This window comes from Phoenix dactylifera, chromosome 11 (assembly GCF_051530095.1).
Source record: "Phoenix dactylifera cultivar Ajwa chromosome 11, Ajwa_hap1_PhDact_Kaust_v1.1, whole genome shotgun sequence".
In the NCBI taxonomy this organism is placed as follows: Eukaryota; Viridiplantae; Streptophyta; class Magnoliopsida; order Arecales; family Arecaceae; genus Phoenix; species Phoenix dactylifera.
In genome coordinates, this window is record NC_143200.1 from 4994507 (window position 1) to 5011490 (window position 16984).

Sequence of the window (16984 nt, forward strand, 5' to 3'; positions counted from 1 at the left end):
GATCATTCTGAGTCATGCAACATTGCAGGTCTTGTTTTGTTTTTTTGTTCCATAAAATGCCCCTTTAAGTCCACCTATATGCATTGATCGTGTAATGCCCCATAGGCACCTTTCTAAAAATCTTTATCTATTACACATGACTTCATTTATCTCCTTTTCTGCATTTAATCTTATTTTTCTCCCATCAATCAACACCATATCATTTGCAAATAACACACTATGTTTTGTCTTCCTCAATATTGGTAGTGAGATCATTCATAATTAGTGGAAAAAGGTATGGTCAAGACTCAAGACCATCAAATCCCTAAATTTAGACCTTCCATAAGGCTTGAAGAGGCCTTTTCTACTTCAGGAAGAAGCTATGCAATTTATATATTATAATGCTGGAGAAGTACATAGCCATTAATTAAACTTGTATCATTTGTTAAAAATCCTTATGCACTTATCATTTGCATTTTGTTAATGCATGCAGGGCGTGTTTTATTACTGCTGGGGAAAGTGCAGTTTGAACTTCAGAAAGCCGTAGATAGCTATGTGAGTTTTAATTGATGTGCTCAGAACACATAATAATCTTAGTCCTTCCAACAATACTTTCACATCAGTAATGCAATAATTTTTATCTATTTCATTGTCAGCGTGTGCATATTATGCAGACCATTACAACCCCATCAGAGTCTCTTCTCAAGGAACTTCAAACTGTGGAGGTCTGCTCTATTTTACTTTTATAGTATCAAATAAATGGCTGATTGTGTCATTAGATTTTTGTGTTTTATGCTGGTAGATTAGTGGCTTTATTGTTTCTTAAGTATATTGCAGCAGTTTAGAAGATGCACGTGGACATTAGACTGGTCAAGATATGCCTTAATATGATTATTTGATTAAACCATTGAGTAGATATTAGGAAAATCCTTAACAAATACTTGGATTTTATATAATGAGTGCCTAGGGAAGTTAGTGCCATAATTCTATACAACTTAGTTATATATAAGTTAGTGGATTTCCTGTGCTGCCGTGGGCAATAAATATTAATATAATAAATCCTTTATTGATTTATTTCAGAAAATTTAGCATGCACTCAATGGAACCTGACATTGGTGGAGCTGTGGAGGTGTCCATATCTTTTTTGTAAGATTTGACCAATTGCGTCTTAATACTAAGAGTATGTGCAACATAAATTTGGAGCAAGAGTAGGGAAGCAATCAAGATCTGCCGAACCGGTCCGTACCGAACTGGTACCGGATCAGCGTGGAATCCGATACCGGTAGCTTATCATTGGATAATCGGTACGGAACCGGTACAGACTGATACAGGACTGGTATGGGATCAGCGTGGAATCCGGAACTGGTACGGAACCGGACCGGCACCGTACTGGTCCGGGCTGCCACCGGTACGCCGACCGGTACCGGTATGGCGGACCTTCAAATCAATAATTACAAAAATAAAATTAGGAAGTAGGTGTGTGTAGAAAGTGTTTATTAAGAATTCTATACAAGATATATAAATTAACTCAAAACAACTGTTTTGGCGGTTATATTTTTTTGAGATACATGAAATTTAGGAATAAAAATGTTTGAAAAATATGTACCAACTCATCAAGCTTAAACTTAGTTGAAATATGGCATTAAAGGTAGATGCTTGGTGAAAAGTTTTGCACAAGCATTGAAAACCAAATATAGCTTCTAATATAGAAAATTCTAACCCATATTGTTGGAGGTTTGGTTAAGGCTCAAGACAAACAAAGTGCCAGTTCTGGGCCTCATGCTAGTCAAGGTAAGGCTTCTTGAAAGAGGCATCCAAAAGGCTCATAAGGCATACGCCCTGCTTAGCCCTAATATGCCTTCAAGAGATGATTTATTGGCTGATTTGATGAAGGAGAGGCCTTTGGGTCTTAAGAGGAAATTGAAAAAGGAAAAAACATTCCATTAAGAAAAGAGGGAGGAGGGGAGAAAACATGGTGACTTTATGGTTTTTGTAAGGCAGTCATCATTAGTTTTGACTGTTAAGTCCTCTAATCATTATTTCTTTGATCTATTAGATGTAGGGACTTCATTAGTTTATCTCTTGTAATATGGGGCTCATCACCTCTTTTCCCCTGTTTCTAGCAGCTTAGAGAAGAAAAGAAGATGAAGAAGAGGAGTGCAAAAGGAGAATGAGAGAGAGAGATTTTGTGAACCTCTTGTAGCCTTGTTCCTAGAGTCTCTCTCCATTTGTCAATGCATGATAAAAGGGGAAGTGCTGATAGGGACATTATATGTGCATGCGTGCATATATACATGCATATGTGTGCGCATTTATATGTATCTTGCACCTTACTTCACTACTATGTGCCCCTTGCTTTGCGCCTTTTGCCTAAGCTCTAGGAGACCTTGTTGCCTTGCTCTTTGTCTTAAGCCTTTAACATCTTTGATCTCAGCTACTACAAATTGAATGTTGAATGAGGCTTTACTGGTTTACCCATTTTTGCATTGCTACTATTATATGATTGTCACCGACTTGCTCATCTAGATATTGGATACCACACACTTTTTTTTTTGGTTTGTTTTGTTTCAGGGGATATGGGGTTTGTAGAGTTTGAATCCTTGGAGGCAAGGACTAGGCCTACGAAACAAATAGTTGGTGGTGCAAAATTTTTCAACCTTAATACTTCATGTATTTCCACCCACATATAGAATGAAATAGACATTTGGATTTGTTATAATTTTCTATGAAACAGCAAATACAAATATTTTATAATGCCCTCTCTGTTCACTTCCATCGTGGTGTTGGGCTTGTTTTTTAAGGCAAGTCATCCCTAGTCACTTGTTGATTGAGTCATCAATCAAAGATCCCAAATCCATGTTGAGAGAGGCCCATTGAAGTTTGGAGGTTATCGATTGCTCAAAGAGCAATGGCCTGACCCATATTGTGCTACTTCTATAGTCATTAGGATGACCTATATGCATGTTTAAACAGAGGAAACAGGAAGCAATACAAACCATTAGTACAACTGGACAAGGAAATGAGCTTCACAAACTTGCTTTGTGCAACAAGGTACTTATGCCATTGTAGTTTTGCTATTTGGATGAAAAGTACTCCATCATGACTCAAGTCTTCAAGGTATGTCTTCCAAATAAAATCTAAACTTCAGCTTATAGCCAGCAATTTGGCTTTGCTTCCAAAATGGTTCTCTCTCATTGGCCAACTTTGAATAGCCACTACTATTAGCAATATGCTGATCTTGGGTCATTTGGCTCAAGATCTCTCCGGCGAACCTTCTGAGGTAGTAGTATGAACATGCGTGCTAATGCCTACCAGAAAGCTCAATCCTCTTAATGGGATATAAATGATTCCAAATCGAATGAATAGATTGTGTTATAAAGATTTTTTCTGAGTTGGTTGGGTAGGCAAGGACAGATGTTGATATTCATTGATGCCTTATCATTGTTGTTTTTCAGCATAAGGTCATCCATGTCTTCAAAATAACCAGCACAAGTAATGGACACTGGTGATAATGTTGCTTTGGGTGAGACTGGTCAACCTTCTTTAAAATTTCGTGAGCCTTTCAACATGAATTTGGAATGTCTAATTGACAATTGGATCAGTTTAGCTTATGGAAAACAATTTTTTGTTTGAAAGTTGTTTCTAAGTGGCACCATCCATGTATGTCTTCGAGAAGTTAACTTGCGGATAATATCAAATTTAATCGAGGAGTGGTTATAAAAACTATGTTTTGGATTGCCATTTTGGATAGATTTTATATGTAACTTTTGTGTGTGTGGGTATTTTGTATTTTAAGAGATCTGCTGATGTAGTTTATGTTTGAAATAGGTTTAACTTTACGTTATATTTAGCATTACTTTCACTTTTCCTATTTTTAGAAATAGAAAAATTCTATTTCTCCTTTTTTATTCTAAAAAAAAAGTTTAGTATAGTCAATTATTTTTATTTTTGTAAACAGTGAAACGAAAAAAGTACTAAAAAACCAGCCCCTCTTCCAATGACAAACCTCAGTAAGCTCTGCTGCCTTTTGCAGTCACCTCCTTTGCCTCAGTTGTTGGTGGTAGTGGTGGATGGGAGCAAGCAAACCATCATGAGTGGAGGTTAGGGTTTTGAAACAAGGAGTAGTTTGGAGTTCAAGTGAGGGAGGGTGGAGGGGATAGACGAGTGGGTATAGTTGTAGATGGTGGTAGTGGAGGCAATGATGACACTACTGGTAGTGATAGAGAGTATTGCATGGATCCAAATGGTATGGAGAAAGGGTTTTGAGTTCCAGGTTGTTGAAGAGGATGGGAAGAGGGGAAGGAGAGAGGACAGAGTGAAGGTAGTAATGGTGGTGGATGTATCAGCTACAATGGTGGTAATAGAGAGGAGGGCAGCAATCCGAATGTTATAGATAAAGGAATCGGTTTTAAGGGTTGGCTAAGAAGGAGGGGGGGGGGGGGGGGGGGGGGGGGGTTGAGGGTGGAGAATAGAGAGGGAAAGATAAAGGTGGCAGTGGTTGTGGTGGTGACCATGGTAAGTTAGCGGCGGTGATAGTACTAGAGAGTATGAGTGCGGGTATTTGGGTAGTGTGGAGAAGGGATCGGGGAGTTGGAGGAAGGGGGGCAGTTTTGCTAAAAGAACCTAAGATCCTTGTTTTATAAAAATGTGAAAGCAATACTTTCTTTCTTTTTTAAGAAATTTTGACAATAATTTTAAAATATAAAATAAAATACTGGTAAGAAACATGTTTTTTTTTTTTATCTTGGTTTTTGTGTTTGTTTAAGAGACAGAACATAGGAAAATGTGATGACAAACATGCCCACAGTTGTTTACATTGTTTTGGGTTTTACTTTCAGTAATTTTGCTGTTTTTCTAGAAGAAGCTCAGTTTTTTAATTTTTCTTGTGATTTTTTTATTTAAGTTGGGTTTGTTTTCCTAGGGTATTTTTTAGCTCAGTTTTGAATAGGTTGATGCTTGCAAGTCCCATTGAGGTCTAGGATGGGCTGGACAAGGTTTCAAGTTATTAGGATTTCTTTGGATCGATTTTGATGGCTTTCTATGTTGGGTTCCATATAGATATGAAATTTGCTATTTTTAGAAAGTTTAAGAGTATTTGCTTCTTTTATTACTCTTTTCTTCGACCAATCTTAGACTCCTAGTTAATTAAGGAATCCCATTTTGTAATTGTGTTATGGCTCCAGCTATAAAAGGAGGAGATTATACAGTGTAAAAATTAAGTTTTTTGTAACAAATACCGAATAGATTATAACACTTCTCCTATCTATTAAGCATTTTGAGCATTGTAGCTCTTCTATCTTCTTTCCTCTACCTAGTTTTCTCTTGGCTCTCCGTTCTTCTACCTATCATACTCTCTTTCTCCAATTTTACCCCCCCTCCCCGTGCAAAAAAAAAAAAAAAAGAAAAATCTTTCGCTTGTTTTGTTAGTTTGAGGTGTGAAATGAGTTCAAATTAGATCCAAAAATTATCTTGGCAATTTAACCTAGGTTCTATAGTTCCGCATGCTAAATGATCGAGCAGTCCAGTGCACGAGGCTCCTGCTATTGTGGGGTCTTTGGGAGGGGGGGGGGTGGTCAAATGTACATATCCATATCTTCGCATGTGGGGAGGTTGTTTCGCATTTTTAACTTGTGCCCTCCAGGTTAGAATGGAGTTAACTTACCATTTAGTGGAGGCTTACCCTAAAAGAATGGTGTCTTAATGCATGAGGTTCCCATTATTGTAGAGTTTAGGGAGGTTAGATGTATGCAGCCTTATTCCTACATGTGGAGAGGTTGTTTTCGTGTTTCAAACACTTAACACCTAGGTCACAATAGAGCAACCTTACCATTGCACCAAGGCTCACCTTCTGCGTGCAAATTGAATATGTAACCAAATTCTTGAATAAGTTATTTGGCAAGTCTATTCAAATCAGGAATACTCTAAATTGTTGTAGTTCATACTTCTTAATCAGATATGACATGTATTAAGGACTAAGATTAAAATAAAGGATAATGTTGCTCTAAAGGTGATCAACGAGCTTGTTCTCTTGGCTAACCAAAATTTCTCTTTTTCTTGTCAATTCTTTTTTGATTAATTATTTTTTAATTGCAAATGATGTCATTTGTTATCTTTGATGAATTCAATAATTTATAATTATTAGAGTGCATATCTTGATAGCGAGTTTCATTGAAAAAAAACAAATAAGATATTTTTCAAGCACCCCTTGCTTTTACGACCTTCATAATGTATATGTTGCTGCTCATCATCTAATTTCAAGCTAATTTGCGAATGGCATGGCGTCGGCCTGTAATAGACTAAGAAGTACCTTGGATATGTTTCTCAATTTTTCATTATATTAGTATCAAGCTTTCTGCTAGTATGCTCATTGAGGTTGAAGGCTTAGTTCCTAGCAAGTTGAATGATCATGATTTGCATGATCGAAATTTCAATGACACCAACTATCTATACTGATGCTTTTCCAATGTAGACAATTGTCTTCTTATGGGGTGATTGTGTCTCTGGCAAATTTGTGTTTCGTGATGCTTTTAGTAACACATGCATTTATGCATTGCAAAGCAAATTCATAATACAACTTCATAAGAAGAAAACATGGTTCCATTTTGTACCAATGCAGCGATAATCTTTGCATGAAGAATGTGTTAATTGCTTCAAAGTCATAATGTTGGAGAAAAGTTGTATGGACTTGGAATTTTGACAAGTTGAGCTTGACTAAGCTAGACCCCCCTTAAGCTTTGAACTTGAGCTGCTCATGAACAGCTCGTTTGTGATATCTAGTGAGAGCCTAAGATCCCTCAGTGCTTTCATATATAATTCAAACTAATTATTGTCGTTATATTTCAGTGTTGTAGTTGAAATATGTACTTGTAGATGTAAATTATATCACCTTAGTAATTATAATATAGAAATAGTTTTTTCATTAATAGTAATTAAAACTATGTTATATATTGTTTATTTATTTATTCATTCCTATTTCAATTTTAGTCAAGCCAAGCTCTAGTTTGGCTTATTTACTGATCAAGCAAGCAAATTGAGCTGATTTCAAGCTCAACATGAGCTGCTTTCAAGCTCAACATGAACTGCTCACAAACAGCTTGCTTGTTGGACAGCCCTATTATTAACTCTTCCTTGGAGCATGCTAAATGCTTAATGTTCCCATCATTTGTCTGCAATCTGCAGCTAAAGCTAGGTGGATAGGTTTAGGATGTAAAGCCTGTTTATATGGTATAGTGATTTCTCTCTCTTGCTCTCAAGAAATAAGCGAACTGTTTGGCAGCATCGCCCTCCTCTCCCTCCTCTCTTCTTCCAAATCTTACTTTTCACATGCAAATCCTAGAGGAACTGCAGCAGTTTTAATTACTGGTTGGTTATTTTTTTTGGCTAAATTACTGGTTGGTTATTGAAGGAGGCTGACAGTCTTTAGCTTAAAATTTTTCTACTTTATTTTTAGCATATATATTTGTAGAAAAATCAGATGAGCATCGTATCCAAGGTCTATGATTCCAACATATCTAAACCAAAACCATATCCACTTTTCATTCTTCTATTAATGAAGTCAAAGGTTAGGATTATGAGGCATAATTTTTATTGCGATGATTCATTCAAGCCCCTATCCAATTACTCGGAGTGTCAATGGAGGATGTTGAAACATGAAAATTATCATATGGTCCAAGTTTGTTGCTGTTTTAGGTGTCTGTTTGTTTATTTAAAGTCATAGTCCATTCCATAGGTTGCTTAGCCTTGATGTAACTTGGGCTTTGAGTTACTTGGCCTTCCTGTTGCTTGGATCCTAAGTCACCTTTTTTTAATGTATTCGGTTATTTGTTTCTTAAGTTTGGGTAGGCTATGCATATTGAGCTTATGGGATAGCCAAAGGGAGGCTTGAGATCATGTAATTTATGTGTTTGTGTCGTTAAGAAACAAAGTTGTTTCTTTCCTTTTATCCCTCCTCGCTCTCCTAGTCCTCTCTCCTGTCTCCCTTTCACTCTCTCCTCTCTCTCTATTGTCTTGTTTTCTCTGCTCTTTTCTTCTCTTTCCTCTCTATTTCCATGATAACAAGGGCATCCCCTAAGTTGTCCTGCATTAGTTTGGTATCAGAGCTAAAAGATCCTACCTTGTTCTTCCATTCTTTTCCTTCATCTTCTTTCTATTGCCTTTTTGTTTCCTTTTTTGTTTCCTTTCCTCTCTATCATGTTATCAAATAAAGAGTTATCTTTCAAAGTCGTTGTTCTTCATTGACATGTTAAATACAATGAGAAAGTTTTCGAGCAAACGCATGCTGACTTGACATCCATCAATAGTGATCTAGCATCAATAAATCTCTATTTTGAAAGCAATTGCTGCAGCTTTAGGCATTTGATCTGTAGCAATTCCATCATCACAAGCATGCATGCTTCAAGTTTCAAAGCAAATCTTTTTGGCGCAAGAAGCCAACATTGAGTTTCATGTGGAGCCTGCAATTGAAGCTTTATCATGTGAAAAGCCACCAATCCAAGATCCATCATGCAAAGATGCCGCTGTCAAATATTAGTTGATGATCCATCAGATGTCTCAAATGTGGTAGATCCAAGACCAGGATTAAGCAATATGAACATCCATTCCTTGTTGATTTTTTAGATCCATCAGCAATCAGCATCAAATGGAGGATCCATAGCTTCCTATGATCCTATCATTAATTGAAGGACACAAAACAACCAACTGATGGAGTGTTCATAACAAAGTTTTGTAAGTTGTCTACATCATCAAATCTTGAAGATTCACAGGTCAATCAAGCATCAAAGCAACATGAAGGACTCGAGGACAAGATTTGTGTAGCAGAAGTGTATGATGAGGTAACTTGGGCCTTAAGTTACTGGGCATTCAAGTCAATTGGGCCATGTCACCTTTTTTTTTTAAAGTATTGGGTTACTTGCTTCATAAGTTAGGGTAAGCTATATACATGGAGTGTAGGGGATTAGCTAAATGGAGGCTTGAATTGTGACTTTGTGAGTTTGTTTTGTGTTGAACAGAGTGGTTTCTTTCATCTTATCCCTCTCTTTATCTCTCTCTCTCCTATCACTTTCTCTTGTTTCCCTCTTATTCTCTTTTATTTCTCTATATTGTCTTCTTTTCTCTACTCTTCTCTACTCTCTCTTCTGTCTATTTCCATGATTTTCCTTTTGCGTCAGGCCCATCTATGCATAACAAGGTAACCCCCAAATTGTCCTGCATCATCTATAGGTAATCTTGGCTCCTCATTAATCCAGAATACAGCAATCATTGGATTTGATTTCTACCTGTACTTTTTAATTCTCAAATGGATGTTAGAACTGAATTTTTTTTCCAGGTCTAAAATAACATCCCAACCCCCGTGCAGGGAAGGGGTTAAGAGCCTAAACTCTAAACTCTATTGCCCTCAGGTAGTGTTGTACGGACACAAGCCCACATGCATAACACAGCAGGAGAAAAAGGAGATTTCGGGATACAAAATAAATATTATATTGTATAACAGAAAACATTAAATGACATTGTTTATTAAGGTCCTTCCAGTATGCATGTTTCTTGTCCTTCTTAATGGCTTAAGAATTTTAGAAAAAAATGACATTTTGCTAGGTTATTCTAATACCTATATTTTTGGTCAATCTTTAAGAATAGACAAAAGCACACTATTTACATTATTATAGTGGGCCAAACTCATTGATTAAGAGTTAAACTCTCTACCAATTTTTAGAAGTTGCAACTAAAATAATTGGTAAATATCGTAGTGTGTAATGCTTATCTGATTTAGATAGATACCCAACATGTATCTGGGAGATGGATGTGAGTGTCCATGTGACATAGACTTCAAGAAGTAACCCTTTCCTTTGTTTATGTAGGTAGAGAAAAACTATGCTTATATGATCATGTTCAATGAGTTCCTTTTGACCTGAAATTCATAAAGGAGATTTATTTTATTGCATAAACCTAGAGCTTTACCATCATATTCCTGCAAAAAAACAGATTTAGCAAACAATTAACACCTCTTAGAAGAAGAGCCCATAAAATGTCTCCTTTGTTATTGACATCCTGTTACCCACCAAGTTCTTATTGAAACTTCTGTTTTCCTTTTTTCTCCTCTATGTGTCATATATAATCATCAGTTACTGTTAGCAAGGTGTCTTTCTCCATCCATACAGATCCTCACAGATCTCTGAGTTTAAGTACACTAGATTTTTCTTTTGATATGACTATTTTGTCTCTACATTTCTATTAATACTCAAGTCACCTGTGTGATTAGTTCTGACATATTTAAATATCTGCTATAGTTTAAAATTCATGTTTGCTTGCTTCTGTTCAAGAAGGCATAATAACCTTTTAATGAGACTATTTGCCAGTGCAGGAGATGAAACGCCAGTGTGATGATAAAAGGTATGAAATTGACACAATTCACCCTTTGTTAATAGAGAGGATGCCATTTAATTTGGTATATCTTTTGCAGAGATTTGTATAAATTTATGCTGGCGGCACAAAGAGAAAAAGGAAGGTCAAAAATTGCCAAGGGTGAAAGTATTTCTCCACAGCAGTTGCAAGCAGCCCAAGAAGATTATCAGGAGGAGGCAACTCTTTTTGTATTTCGCTTAAAATCATTAAAGCAAGGGCAGTCCCGAAGTCTTTTGACACAGGCTGCTCGGCACCATGCTGCACAGGTGGTTTCTACTTTCAAATGCTGAAAATGTCTCTTGCCTGATGGGGAACTGATGTAGCATTTTTCCTGCTTTGTGGTTTGAATCAGTTAAATTTCTTTAGGAAAGGAGTTAAGTCTCTTGAGGTTGTTGAGCCACATGTCAAAGCAGTAGCTGAACAACAGCATATTGATTATCAGTTCAGTGGACTTGAGGATTACACAGATGATGATGAGGATGATAATAGTTATGATGGCAATGATGATGGGGAGTTGAGTTCTGACTATGGCCAAAATGACCATGGTCAAGATCATGTTTCTGTATCTAGAAACTCGATGGAGGTAAGAAGATACCTGGTTAATCTGGGGTCTGATCTAGTTATCATGTCAATATAAGTATCTGTTTTATTAGTGTTTATTTCTCATTTCAGTTTAGTTCAAACCCTGCATGACTGACTTGAGATAGCATAGACAGTTTTTGCTTAGATATGTGTGTGTGTGTGTGTGTCTGTACACAATATATGGATTTCTTTTTGGAGGGCATCAGAGAGAGTCCAATTCGTATTAGTGCAAGATATTTGATAAATTATGTACATTTATAACTCACACCATTAATCATGTTTACAACTTGTTATTTGCCTTAAAACCAATTAGATGTTTTGGACATATGCTACTTATATGTCACATGGACTCAAAATGGATTATACCAATAAAATTAGTGTATCAAGATGCATGATAAGCCATATAAATGAATAACCCACACCATAAGTCATGACCTACACATCTTAATCGACATGGACCACAGTCCAATGAAAACAGTAAATTAAATTACAATTTTTACTGTTAATTGTACAACCCAAAATATTTATATCTTTTATTGTTTCATATTTGAAATTGGCTAGTTCATGATTCGGAAAGTAGATTATCAATTTAGATGTCCTTATTTGGTATTTTGCACTAATGGAATTTGGGTTAAATCCTACCTGCTAGACTTATTGTTCAACACTTCAACTCATTTTGTATTGCCTGGAAGTAAACAAGAAACAGAATTCATTACCTGAAACATGCACCATGAAAGAAAATTGCTTTAGCTAGGTATAATTTTAATGTACTGGGGCAGCATGTAATACAACACAACTGGTAGCAGTAACACCTCCCAAAATATTCAATATGAGATGATGTACTGTTTGAGCTACTTAACATGAGCATAAATCCAAACTAATGTTTTTTGCTTCTTCTTTCATTCAGGATCTTTTTCTTGGAGAAAAGAAATGTTTGATTTGATCCATCCATGTTTCTTTGCCTATCTTTTACATTCTCATCATGTTGCAGTCCACAATTGTGTTGATGCAAAATAAGATTGCATGGCATACAATCTCAGTTGGTATTTTCTCCTCATGCCTAATGAAGAAGCAATTTAAAAATGAGTGCATGATCTTATGTATCAGTCAAGTTAATAATGGTTGGGCAGTAAAGAGGGAATATCAGCATAAGACAGGCATAGCTGAGATAATTCTAATTGGTTATTTGAGGTAAATTTGGGTGGTGTTAAGTTGCAAATAAGTTTCACAAGCTGGTTAGTACCAACAATAGTTTATAAAGCAAGGGAAATAATTGGAGAATATTTGTTTTATACAAGGTCTGCCGTACCGGTCCGTACCGGCCGGTATGGATCGGTACGGACCGGTTCGGCCTGGGACCGGTGCCGGATCAGCGTAGAATCCGGTACCGGGAGCTTATCGTTGGAGAATCGGTACGGGACCGGTAGGGGACCAGTATGTGGAACCCCAAAATCTGGCCATTCAACGGGACCGGTACCATACCAGTCTAGGCCGCCACCGGTACGCCGACCGGTACTGGTATGGCGGATCTTGGTTTTATATGTAGTGTAGGCTGGAATTGCTGCCCTGGTGGATAGTGCCCCTTTTGTCTAACAGGTTTTTGTCAGCATAAGACATGCATAATGAGTTAATTATAATATGTTACTTTGTGGTAAATCTGGGTGGCGTTGAGTTGCAAAAATAAGTTAAGCTTGTTAATAGCAACCATATTAATAAAGTGAGAAAAATTATTTAAGATTATTTGTTTTATATGTAGCGTTGGGCGGAATTGTTGCCCTGCTGGAGAGTGCACCTTTAGTCTAACAGGATTTTGAAAGATGTGGGAAATACTACACGAGACTTTGTATGGAGGTAGAGAGAACTCCTCTCACTTCATATGACTTGGCCTTCGTTAAACAATCTAATGTATCTGGGCATGACTAATCGTATAAATCTTATACTTTTTTCTCATTAAATGAGGATAATTAATACCCCATTGCATTATAATAAAATGGGGGAATAAGTAGATATATTATATAGAACTTGCTCCAGAGTTTTTTTGACTGAAGCTATTGAATGCTAATTTGCTCTCGAGCAGTTGAAACTTGATTTTGGTAAGAGCATAACTTGAGTCATTTTCAAGAGAATCTAAACTTACTGGTGAGGACAGAAACTAGACTTATGCTCTTATCTATTTGGTCAAAGGAATTACTAGTAGGCTAACGAGTGTACTCAATAAACTTTCATTTCTTGGTCTTAGAGAGGAAAAATAGCTAATTTAGGCCTATAGGTCCCAGGAACAACATGGCTGGAGATAATTAGGGTTGAAAATTAACTGAAAAGGTCTGCCTATATCACTTGGTATGCAAAGATGATTACACATGAGAAGAGAAAAGGAAAACGAGTGTAATCAAGGTACTAAAGCTGTTCCCTAGTAAATAGGAGACTCCTATGTGAGCTGTTTTCCTTATTATTGTTCTATGATATGTCCTTAAAGTGGTTACAAAATTTATATGAAGTGTCAATAACTTGTATATTAGACATTTGACCTTTTCTAAGTAGGATATGTCACTGCCAAATTAAATTTAGTTACACGTACTTTATCCCATCTACTATCCATCGGATGCCTTCTTTTTTTCCCCTCTTTTCTGGGTGAAAAACAAAGACCTACAAGGGGTATAATGATGTCTAGGTCATATAGCCTTAGAGTCCATAATTGGCTCCCAATTTCTCACTTCTAAGTTTTTAATAAAATTCTGGTTATATTTCTCAATTGATGGCACAGCACTATTCTGGAAAATGGCCCTGTGCTTTTAATTAGGTATGTTCGTGTTGTTACTATCATAGATATTTTATTTGATATGTCCATGTTATCATTTTTATCTATTTCTACACTTTTTGAATGTTTTAAATATTATAATCTCCAAGAACTCCTTTCTTATTACGGGTTGGTGCTTGATTAATGGATGATGCATTTGTTCACACTTATCACTCTCATTTCATAGAACCTAATGCTATTGTTTTTCATTGACATTCAGTTAGAACAACTGGATCAAACGAATGCCCCAGCATCAACTACTGAAACTGCACAGGTGACGCTTCGTAGATCCTTTAAATGCAATGTGGATTGGTCCTTATGATTCTTGTCAGCACTGATTGTCATATGTTTATACCCTAAAATCCAGCTAGCATGGCCCTTTTTAACAAACCACCACCTTCTAATAGGAGTTCTAGTAGTCTTCTTGGTATAAAGCATCTGATATTAAATTTCATTTTCGTCATATGTTTTTGAATTTCCCCCTGGTGGTATGGTCTATCTAAACACGTTGCTGTTTAATTGTAAGAAGCTGATTTGATATATCTATTACACCAAGTAAAATGCCATTTGTGCGTAAAAAGAAACTTAATTCTCAGTTTCATTTAATCTCATTTTTACTCAGAAGTAATCTCAAACAAGTTGAAAAGTGAAGTTGTAATTGTATACTTTTGACATCTAAATATGTAATTTGGGTTGGCAATTTGGACGGGTCAAGTTGAGTTTGGTTTCGGTCGAACTTTTGTTGCTTTAGAAGAGCTTAACTCAAACAAACTTGGGTTTGATAGTATTGAAATGTTTTGGTACTGGTTACTGTAGCAGTCTTGACCAGTACAACATGCTACTGAATCGTATCATACCAACACTTGGTACGATAATGAGTGTCGGTCCGACACCAGTACAACATTTTTTGACTTTTTTTATTTTTTATTTTTAGGATTATTGTAATGTTTATGAATGTTTAAATTATAATGTTAAGGGTATGCTAATGTCATTTTGTATCATATTGGTTCGGACACACCATATGATTGCTTAATGGATTCAATTGTAATAATTAACATAGATAATGGATATTTTTGATCTTTAAAATACATATATCATTATTGATTTAAATTACAAAATATGCACCGACATTTAGTTCCTCATAGAGTGTTTGCCACACATCGACATCAGGATCTCGTTCAAAGTTAGGTCCTAGGATTTGACTCCAATCTAGATATTGTGCTCGCTCTTCCATTCTGTAATCTGTGCCTCTTGGATAGGCACCCTAATAATCATTTATTTAATATTGGGTTAGCTATCCAATTTTAAGGAAAAATCAAGGCATCAAAATTTGGCCTATAATTTGGCCTAAAATTTGCTTGTCACAACCACCTGCGCACCAAAACTAGAGGAACCCTCTCTAAAAGCTTGTCTATGAAGCGTGCATAACATATTATATTATATATCTGCTTGAATTAACAAAACAATATTCCCAAGTTGCATTAAAATTGACTTACCTCCTCTAGACATTTGGCAACAATTACTGGATTAGGCTTCATCCTATACATGACATTACACAGGGCAATCATCAGTTCCTTATCTAGGGAAGCACTATGTTGGACTTTTGCATTGAGGTAGTAGCAAGGTCCACCTTGCAGTACTGGAGTTGGTATCGATCGGCCGACGGTAAGGTTTGGTACGCCCCTATGTCATTCCGTGCTAGGCTTGTATTGACACAACAGAGAGGGCAAGGGAGTGGGAGAGGGAGAACGGGAGAGAAAAAGAGAGGGGGAGGAAAGGAGAGGGAGAGGGAGGGATGGCCGCCGAAGGCCTTCGGAGGGCGCCGAAGGTTCCTCGAAGTGTCGGAGCAAGGGCTCCACCCTCCGGATCCCTATTTCGTTCCGTCGAAGCTCATTTTTTTATTTTAAAAATTTTAAGTGAAGTCGACAAGGGGTTTGCCGACTTCATTTAAAATTTTTAAAATAAAAAAAGGCCCAAATTTTACGTGAAGTCGGCAAATTCTTGTTGTCTTCACTTAAAATTTTCAAATAAAAAAGGGATCCCCGATGGACTCCTATTTCGAACAATTAGGGGTTCGGATGGCGGAGCCCTTGCTCCGGCCCTTTGGGTCCCCTCCGACGCTCTTCGGAGGCCTCCGACGGACCTCCCTCCCTCTCCCTCTCTCTGTTTTCCTCTCTTTTCTTCTCCCTCTCCCATCTGCCGGTTTACCGTTTTGAATGCCGGAACCGTCCCGTTCCTCTGCCGGCATGGCTCGGTACATTCCGAACCGAGCGGTTCGGAACGGTTCTACATTTCTTGGGTAGTAGGCTCCCACGACATATAATTGATTTAATTAACAAACAAATGATTGAACAGTTATATTTTACGATAATAAACAAATATTAAGGATTACGCTTGGATTACCTACTAGATGCAACTTCTTGGCCACTTGGTAATCTGACCTCTATTCAACAATATACTCATCAGCATATTTCGATTTGCCTGCTTGATCTCGGCCTTGACATTGATTATCATATGGTATAAGGAGCTCATATGAGGGTATCTCTCACTATCCATGGCCTTAAACACTCGATATAGTGGTGTGTGCCTTAACACTCGATATAGTGGTGTGTGCCTTAACTATTCTCTGAGTCGGCTTCCAAAATTGCTGGCTTGTCATTAAGCCCTATATATGGCACCCTTTCATGCCACTACAGGCATATCTACTCTCTACCACTCGATACTCGCAAACATTTGATACAAGCCTGTTGTTTTCTCAAAGTGCATCGCGAAGTAGGCGACTGCTAGCCTCAATATCTCACCCCCGATATGCTTCATCGTCAAAACCAAAACCTATGTGCAATTTATATGAATTTTATAATAGTTTAGGCTGTCTTTAGCACCTGCTTTAGCTTGCGGATCTTGCCAATATCTATTAGCATCGGGTCGATGCAATGTGTAGCACATAAGGTCCAGAAAATGACCTCCTGATCATCAGAATATGTATTATGGTCCATTATCAGTAATCACTTGTAAGACATGCTGCTTGCCTATCTAATCAATTACCTGCTCCATGTCGAGGATATACTAGGCATCGTGCGCCTTCTCAAAAGTATCAACTAACTTATGAAAGAATGTTTTCTTATCACAATATGTCAAGAAAAATTCATAATGTTTCTTGCCGGGCCTTGTCCAACCATTACATATCAATGTCGCACCATCTCTGCATGTCCTTTTCCTTATCATTAA

At 37.1% G+C, this 16984-nt stretch overlaps 1 protein-coding gene across 6 annotated transcripts in view; it reads left to right on the forward strand.

Annotated features, from left to right (window-relative positions):
• LOC103707827 (uncharacterized protein At2g33490-like) overlaps positions 1-16984 on the forward strand; it is a 39276-nt gene that overhangs the window by 14088 nt on the left and 8204 nt on the right. For 3 of the 6 annotated variants that reach the window (XM_026804919.4, XM_088706568.2, XM_088706569.2), the window contains 6 exons: positions 473-534; positions 636-704; positions 10337-10365; positions 10436-10643; positions 10730-10960; positions 13977-14030. In XM_026804919.4, coding sequence (XP_026660720.3) covers positions 473-534; positions 636-704; positions 10337-10365; positions 10436-10643; positions 10730-10960; positions 13977-14030 — 653 coding nt within the window. Of the gene's footprint in view, positions 1-472; positions 535-635; positions 705-3428; positions 3503-10331; positions 10366-10435; positions 10644-10729; positions 10961-13976; positions 14031-16984 lie in introns of those variants that run through there. The other 3 variants (XM_088706571.2, XM_026804921.4, XM_088706570.2) reach the window with 3 other exon arrangements.